At 38.5% G+C, this 8,933-nt stretch overlaps 1 protein-coding gene across 4 annotated transcripts; it reads left to right on the top strand.

Annotated features, from left to right (window-relative positions):
• The first annotated feature begins 575 nt into the window (after positions 1-575).
• On the top strand, positions 576-8,790 carry fsd1l (fibronectin type III and SPRY domain containing 1-like). Of its 4 annotated transcripts, none has more exons than XM_046374743.1 (13): positions 576-1,080; positions 2,200-2,295; positions 2,384-2,515; positions 2,941-3,042; positions 3,263-3,285; positions 3,585-3,706; positions 4,722-4,946; positions 5,139-5,237; positions 5,568-5,673; positions 7,174-7,262; positions 7,452-7,706; positions 8,106-8,194; positions 8,492-8,790. In XM_046374743.1, the coding sequence occupies exons 1-13, from the start codon at positions 934-936 to the stop codon at positions 8,591-8,593; spliced, it is 1,587 nt and encodes a 528-aa protein (XP_046230699.1). In that variant the 5' UTR covers positions 576-933; the 3' UTR covers positions 8,594-8,790. The 4 variants fall into 4 exon arrangements, with proteins under 4 accessions (XP_046230699.1, XP_046230698.1, XP_046230701.1 ...); XM_046374742.1 differs by having other exon boundaries at positions 577-1,080; positions 2,947-3,042; positions 5,544-5,673; XM_046374741.1 differs by having other exon boundaries at positions 578-1,080; positions 5,544-5,673.
• The last annotated feature ends 143 nt before the right edge of the window (positions 8,791-8,933 follow it).

Genomic DNA, 8,933 nt, shown 5'->3' with positions numbered 1-8,933 from the left:
AAATATAAGTTTTGCTCCTGTCCACTCAGCGTGAGGAGTGTAAAGTAAAAGTAAAAAATAGACTTAATTTTAAATATTTTGACAAGAAATGACAAGAAACAATTTTGAAAAATAATTAATAATATTCAAAAATGTGATCAATGACTTTGTTCATGAAATATTACAATTATTTTTAGCTCCATGCTGTTGTTTTGGGGATGTTCGATGTCGTCTTGTATTTTCAGCTGCTCTGAAGGTCTGCTTGTTCTGTGAAAGAAAATGTTCCAGCTCTTTTTGTCTTCACATGTGGTGAGTGGGGCGGCACGGTGGTGCAGTGGTTAGCACTGTCGCCTCATAGCAAGAGGGTTCCAGGTTCGAATCCCGGTCTGGGCCCTTCTATATGGAGTTTGCATGTTCTCCCTGTGCCTGCGTGGGTTTTCTCCGGGTACTCCGGCTTCCTCCCACAATCCCAAAAACATGCACATTAGGTTAACTGGCTGCTCTACATTGCCCCCTAGGTGTGAGTGTGAGGGTGTGTGGTTGTCTGTCTTTGTGTGTTGGCCCTGCGATTGACTGGCGACCAGTCCAGGGTGAACCCCGCCTCTCGCCCGTAGTCAGCTGGGATAGGCTCCAGCTCCCCCGCGACCCTGACGGATAAGCGGTATAGAAAAGATCCAGATCCTCCAGCACAAACGGTTGTAGAACTGCCACTCGCTGTGTGCAGGTTTTTAAACGCAGCAGGACAACAAAGATGAATCTTGGCCTTACTGACTTTCCATACTCAGAGACTTTTCAGTCTCTTTCAGTCAGTGAAGTTTTAGTACTAAAATGTACTATATACAGTACACATTGTATACAGTACACATCATGCTATGACTAATCAACTTCTTTCTTTTCTGTTAACTTTATTTTCAGACTCTTATTTTGACACTCCAGAAAGGAAGTGGGGCACTCATGTTGCGTATGACTTCACTTCCTGTCAGTCCCTCTGTCCCTCTTTCTGTCTCTCTCTCTCTCTCTCTCTCTTTCTCTGTCTCTCTCTCTCTCACACACTCCCCCTCTCTCCCTCTCTCTCTTTCTCAGGTGATGGACACTCAGAAGGTAAGACTTTGATCAATCAGTGATCAATAACATCATCTGATCTGTCGGTTGTGTGTGTGAGACACCCATGTAGGAGAGCAATGGAGGATTAGCTTAGCTGTTAGCTGCCAAAGTCCCTCTCTCTCTGGTCAAGTCGGCTTCACTTTGAATGAAGGATTTACAGATAAGACTCTCTCACTGGTCAAGTCGGTATCAGTCTGAATGGACTGAGCAGGTTAATGTTTCATTTTTTCTCAGCACCTTTATGAAAATAAACCAACAGTGGCAGTTCAGGTGCTTTTCTCTCAGGTAACTTGACCTCCTTCATTCACCATGTAACTCTGCCTCCCTCTCTGTCTGTCCATCCGTTCAGCTGTCTCTCTACTGTGACTTGTATTTTAGTTGTTATACATAAAAGGAATATTAACGTCTTAGAGAAGGAAATAAAATACAAAGTAGATCAGTGAAACAGAATCTTACTAACATCACAGTTTGTGATTTCTTGCTGTACTGCAGTACTTGTACACAGGAGCAGTGACCTGAATCTCCACTCAGGCTGAATGAAAGGCGAGAGTGGGTGAGCAAGATCCACAATGAATGAGAGAGAGAGAGGTGTGAGATTAAAGTATCTTGATAAGTGTCAAAGAAATCTGACAGATGGAAATAAATCCACATTACAGAAATATGTACGCATGAATACGCACAGCGGGCCTGCTTCGTTTCCTCCTCCTCCTCCTCCTTGCTCATTTACAGTCAGAGGGAGTTGTTGACGGGCCTGAGGATGGAGAGACGGTGGAGGCGGAGAGTCCACCGGACCACCTGGCTTCTGAAGAAGATGGGATGGGATGACATTCTGGTTTACTTCATGTCATGCCAAAAATTCAATTTTCAGTTCAGTTCATTTATAGAGGACTAAATCCCAAAAAAGTTCTGTCATGACACTTTCCAGTTTTGACCAAATTCCTTAATTTAGTCTTTAATATACAGAACACAGGTGTGAATAAACAAGAGACTAAAATCCAACCTTCATCATCTCCCTCAGACCGCAAGGCCCCCTTTATTTGTTCCACTGTAAATGATGAACTGAAAACGTTTGATGTAACACGGTCAAAATAAAACTCATGTTTGTGTGCTATACAGGAAGCTCTGCGCAGGATTATCAGCACATTATCCAGTAAGAATGAAGAGCTCCAGAACTTTGTGGAAACAGTTGACCACACACTGACAGGACTGCAGGTGAGAGGGAGGAGCTTTGAAAGGTGGGAGGGAGCTAACTAAAGTATGAAAATCAAATAATTGCAGTAATCTTTGGCTGCCCAATCAGGAGGAATCATGTAAGGTGATATCAGAGCTGGAGGCGGAGCTTGAACTGCTAAGCTCCGCCCTGGATGAAAAGAGGGCAGAGCTTCATGGCGACATTAAAGAGGAGAAGCAGAGGAAAGAGGCGGAGCTTCAGGTTAAGAAATGTTTTTATCCTTTATAACCTTTTGTTGTTTGTTTCCTTCATTTTTCATTTACATATTTATTTTAATTCCTTCTCTTATTCTCTTTTCTCATACACAGATATTTACCAAATATTAAGAAAATTTTTAAAAATATTTTCAAAATATTCCATTATTAATTTAGTCTTTTCTGCCTCATATAATTTTTAAACAGACTTTCTCATTTAAAAATAAAATTACTACAATTCTTTACTCCCATATAGTAAAATTTTCTTTTTAATATTTACTTTATTTACTTTAATATTTACTGTGCTTTTTTTAAATGTGATTTTGTCAAATATTTTTCCAGTATTTTTATTTTCTTTCACTTTATCTCCTCTCCTCCACAGGTTCCTTCTTTTCTCACCAATTTTTAAAGGATATTATTATTATTTTTCAGAAACAGCTGTCAGAAGGAAAGTTTGCTCTGCTGTCGTGTGAAGAGCTACTGGAGTTTGCAAATCAAACTCTGACGATCACCAATGAAGAAGAATTCCTAAAGGTATGAGATGAGGAGGAGGAAGAGGTTAAATCTTCACAGAAACTTGGTCACATCTGAAACTCTCCTGGGTATCAGTTGTGTAAAATCATGCTTAATTGAATTAGTATTTTATATATATTATATATTATTATATGAAATAGACTTGTGAACACAACCAGAAATGTTTTTAATTATAACAATTTTCTTTTTTCAAAAAGTTTCTTTTATCTGTTTTCTCCAGGCTGCAAAACAAATCAAAGAAAGGTATGTTCACTGTTAAAATGTGATCAAAATTTGATTTAATGTTTGGATTTTTGATGTCAGTTATCATTTATTTATTAAATGACACTTTTTATCAATACTTTTTAAGTTTGTGTTTTGTTAATTGTTTGTTAATTGTGATCGATCAGTTGTGATACTTTAATTTTATTTATTTTCTGTCAATATATTTTTTGTTGATTTCTCAAACAGTAACACTTTAATTTAACCGAACAACTTACAGTTTAGAGTTTACTAAATTAAATTAATTAATCATAGCTCTGATCTGGTGATTTGGTAACCAGGGTAACCATGGCTCCTGCGTTTCGGCTGACCACTCGTCCAGCAGTGTCGGAAAACATGTCACAGTTTACCGTTGACTTTAGTGCAGAGAGGGCAGGACTTCAACGGCTTCACTTCTTGCCAGGTGAGTGACACCTGCTCTTGTTATTTGTTTGTTTTAACATAATTTGTTTTCAGTCAGTTTTTCTATTTCTGTTTATCACTTTATTATTTTTATCCTTCTTGTACTCTATGTACCAGCGTCACAACAATAAACAAAGCAACTCTCAAAAAGTCAATAAATTGTTTCCTTTTTCTATTTCTTGTTTATTTACTTTTTTCTTTTATACCTTTTGCATTGTTGTCGTTATTTTGGCAAATGTTTTCAAATTGTCAAATTCAAAGGTTCACCTTCTGACTTATTCAGATCTTTTGAGCATACCACATGATTTTCATCTGCACATTTTTAACTTTTTGTCTCCATGACAATCAAGCAATCTGCAGACGAAGAGCATGTCAGATTGTTGAGAGCTCCAGACGGTGTTTGGTAACTTGCTTTCAAAATCTACATAGATTTAAATATTCCAAGAAATAAGTTAGTTGACTGTGTTACATTCTGTGAGTAAAGCATTACTGATCAAACTACTTTTACTTTCACTGGTTGTTGCTAAATGAAGGACAAAAGTTTATTGCTCTTCATTACAAATTTAGTGGCAGGCAATGCTGAGTGGCCTTGTGAAGACTGTCAGCCTCTGATTGGTCAACAGACTCATGATAGCAGACAGCTAATAACAAGAAAAACTTGTTTCAGCTGGTATAAATAGATAAATAATTTTATTGCTCTTGATTTATTTTACATAGTCTCCAAAAAGACTTTTCAGGTCAAAGCTGGACTGCAGAGGTTGTGATAGGATATGATCACTGTGGACTGTGGACACAACAGTGTCCTCATCTACAGTCACTAATGTGCAGCTTTCCAGAGACAAACGTCTGCCACACTTTAATGTCATGTACAACATTGTTGACAGATGCTGCAGAAAATGTAATAATGTCACTGAAATCTTGTTATATTTCTTTTTACTGCTAAAGGTAATCTGTTACTAAAACATGTGATCTCATTCACGGCTCTGGAACAAGCAAGTAAGAGGACCTTGTTTCAGTTCCCAGACCTCCAGAGATTGACGTCTCCAGCTGCATCATCCGTGATAACACCATAACGGTTGCCTGGCGACCAGCTGGTGATGCAGACATCGGTATCAGTGGACCAATAGAACACTACGAACTTGAATATCGAAAAACAAATCGCAACAGTTTGCTGAGAGTGACAGGCGACGTGCACTGGGAAAAAATCCGGGACATCAGAGAGACACACATCACCATCTCAGGTGAGAGGTCAGAGGTCCACAGGTCAATCCCATCAGCCGAACAGGTAACACAATGTGAACATGGTAAACACTGATGTTAGCATGTCGCCTCATAGCTAGCATTGATTGATTGAAGCTTAGTTCGAATTTGTTTATAAGTGTGAGCCAAGAGTCATTTAAAAATCAAATGTTTCAATATTTTAAAAATTCCAGGTCTCAAGTTTGACTCTGAGTTTATTGTCCTTCGAGTTCGAGCGAGAAACAAAGCGGCCCCTGGCGAGTTCTCTGAGCCTGTCGCCTTGGAAACCACAGGTGAATACATGGATGTGTGAATGAGTGAATGAACTTTGTGTTATGTGTATGTCTACAGTGTCCAGTTTATAAGGTACACTACCTTATAAACTGGACACTGGTGTGTGCTGCTGTCAGTGTGATTACAGTACAACAATGTGAGCCTCCAGACTGGACATGCTAACTTTGTTCTGTTTGATGACATGGCAGTTTGAGTTTGTAGGTGTTCCTAATAAAGTGGACATTAACTCCATCAAACTGTAACACTGGGTGTGTCTCTAGTGCATGTGATGACAGAACTCACTACTACTACTTATTTTATTGCAGCGTATAATTTTGGGTTTGATGCAGCGACGGCTCACGCCGAACTGAAGGTTCAGGGTGACACGGTGACCTGGGAGCCGCAGGGGGCCAAAGGTCACGACCCTCGCCTGAGAGGAAAAGAGAATAAGAGCAGGTAAGGAAGTTGTCAGGTTTTTATATGTTATCTTATATATATGAGGAGCACTATCTGCTGAGAAAGATCATGAGATACAATCGAAAGCTCCAGATGAGCCACTAAATGCATTGTGGAGGGATTGTTTTGCAATTGTTGATTGAACTTTGAATATCATCTTGCTCTGTGCTGCCTTGGGTTCCTGATCTCTGATAGATATTCAAAGTAATAGTAAAAGTAATTTTCTGCTGGGAACAGGTTGATAATGTGATGCTTTCAAGATAAGGGAATAATTAACTCTTGAGAAAGGGCCAGCGGTTCAGCTGTTTTTCACATCAAACTTACCCTCATGCTATCATGAGTCCTCAGTTCTCAGGGCAATTTTATTATCACTAACTTAAAAGATCTTAGAGCTCACAAAATAGTTCTTACATAGAGATTAGCTGCTTATATTTATAGCCACTAACTGCAGCTATAACTGCTGACTAACTGACAGAGCATTAGGATGCTAGAAAGCTATGAGCCCCTGATGGGTAAAAGAGGAAAATATTGGTTGATCTAACTACACTAAATGCTATCTAATAAGAATACAAACTGAGAATACCTCAAACTTCACATCATGATACTAATAGTGAAGATAAATGAAGAAATGCTGTTGCTTCTCTGCTCAAAATAAAGTAAAGCAAACTTTAATGAATCACTTGGCGTCTTTAAAGTGTAATTTCTGGAAGTGTAATCATAGCTCATCTTACTACAGTTGTAGATTGCTCTTGATTGGACAGCGCTATAGATGTTGCCTGGCAACAGTCTTTACATATTAACATTAAGGTACATTGATAAATCAGTTGGACTGAAAATGACTGATTTCAGATTTTTTTTCATTTTATTTTTGGTTTGTTTCTCTGTTTGTGTGTTTTGACCTTTTTGTCGCTCTGCAGTCTCCGTACTGCCTCCTCTCCGTCACACTCAGGTAGAACCTGTCATCACTGACTGGTTGCCTAGCAGCCACTGTGTCACCAATCACTTTCCATCCACCATTTCTCACCTCATGCAGCCAATCACATCATTGCTGACATCACAGTTTTCAGTGAAATATTCAGGTCTTCATGTTTCTGTCATGTTTTTATTGATGTTGATGATTATAAATTTCTGCTTTAACATTTTTGACATCAGAAAATTTTCCACATGACAAGCAGCTAATTTATTCAGTTTGCTTCAAACTTGTCAGAAATGTGTGTATGTATTTATTGTAGTAATAAAAATTCTGTTATGATGTAGTATATTTATATTAAAATCTGCCTGCTGATTACTCGATTTTTTTTGGTACTCAACAAGAATTGTGTGCACATCTTTATAATCAATATGAAGTTCGATTTTGTGTTGTTTTATTTATATTTTTCATCTTTCTCTTTGCTGCATCATTGCTTTGGCCTGACTTCATTGACTCTTTCACCTTGTTTTTCCACTTTTATTCCTTCAGCGGTTCAACATTAACTTGTTTTGTAACTTTAATATTATTAGTAGCAGAAGTGCCACCCCTTCACCCAATAAAACAGCGGGAAGTCGAGCAGGACGTGACCGATTCGCTGGAGAGTCGTATACAGTACTGGGTACTTGACACTGAGTTCTGCTACACTATAATACTTCATAAGTTAGTTATGACTACAAGACTACATGACTACTACTATATGAGCTGTGAATAAAATTAGTTTATACATATTTTATACTGAGCATTAATTCTAGTTCAGTACAACAAAAATACATTAATTGTGGAACAAAAATATTTTGAATCTGAACAGGTGACCAGGAGATGATTGGTGGCTGTCATTACTGGGAGCTGCGCCCCTTGGCTGACTGGAAGTCCTTCAGTGTGGGTGTGGCCTACCGGGCAAGCCTTGGCCGTTTTGACCAGTTAGGGAAGAATGCTGGTTCATGGTGTCTCCACGCCAGCCAATGGCTGCAGACCTCACTTGCTGCAAAGCACAACAACCGAGCGAAGGCACTGGATTGGCCGCTGCCTCAGCGAATCGGAATCTACTGTGACTATGACAGTGGTACCCAGTATTTCATTTTATTGTTCTTATTGTTTTTTGTTTTTCTATTCTTTCTTTGTTTTTCTTTTTTAACTACATTTTCTGATGCTATGTTATTCTGTTGTCCTGTGGTTTTATACATTTCAGCTGCTTTCACTGGACAACAACTGAATGTCCACATACTTTCATTCTTAAGCTCACATCTACTGCTCAGACACTTCATCTGCTTAGAGTGTACACACTTCAACTGTTCCTGGTCCATCCACTTCGGCTTTCAGATCGTTCACACAACACACACTAACATTTTTAGTCACTGGGTGATCACACTCCACTTTCCTTGAGACACTTTCTTCTCTTCATCTTTCATTTTTACTTCAGCTTTTCTGTCTGGGAGTCTTCACACCTCGTCTTCTCTTTCAGGTGATTTGTCCTTCATTGACGTCGATCGGCTTCATCTTCTTCACTCTTTCAAAACAAAGTTCAGCCTGCCGCTCGTCCCAGCCTTCACAGTCAGTACAATACAGCAATAACACATCTAGTACTACATGTACTCCGCCTTCACAGTCAGTAGTACACTACTATATAACAGAACAACAACAGAACCATAACAGAAGAATAACAGAACAGACAACAGACAGAAGCTAAATAAATAAATAAATGATCAACTGTGCTTAATGACTTTGGCTGTTCCTGGGTCAGCCTAGTCCCTAAACGTGATATCATTCAAATGAGAGAAGAACAGCAAAAAAAGAGCAGTTCTCTTCCTCACAGTATCACAGTGCTAACAGTTGTAAACTGTGTTGCAGGTTTGGTGCGGTGGTATCACCATAACAACAGGCCTGCAGGTACCAAGCTTTGTGGGTAATTTCCTCTCCACCAGTCGGAGCCTCAGCAACCTGACGCAGTAGATCGGCTTGTCCTCACTGGTTTTTGTTTTATTGTGCTGTTTTTCCGCAATTATCAATAACATATTTATTTAAAAAATGTAAATTAATTTAATATAACAAACAATACAATTTAAATATTATATTACATATAGAAATTATTTGTGAATTTTGTCATTATCAATACTGTTTGAAAATGAAAATTAAAAACCTGAAATGAACATGTATTGATTAGTCTGCTCTTATTTTGAAAAATCTTGATTTGAAACCATAGTTTTAAATGGAATGCTTTAATTTTGGCAGGTTTATGTCAGGAAATTCTATGTTTGATGTGTGACTTTGAGTCTTAAATACTTCGTTAGAT

This window comes from Scatophagus argus, chromosome 20 (assembly GCF_020382885.2).
Source record: "Scatophagus argus isolate fScaArg1 chromosome 20, fScaArg1.pri, whole genome shotgun sequence".
Classification (NCBI taxonomy): Eukaryota; Metazoa; Chordata; class Actinopteri; family Scatophagidae; genus Scatophagus; species Scatophagus argus.
This window is presented reverse-complemented; position numbering and strand designations above follow the sequence as displayed.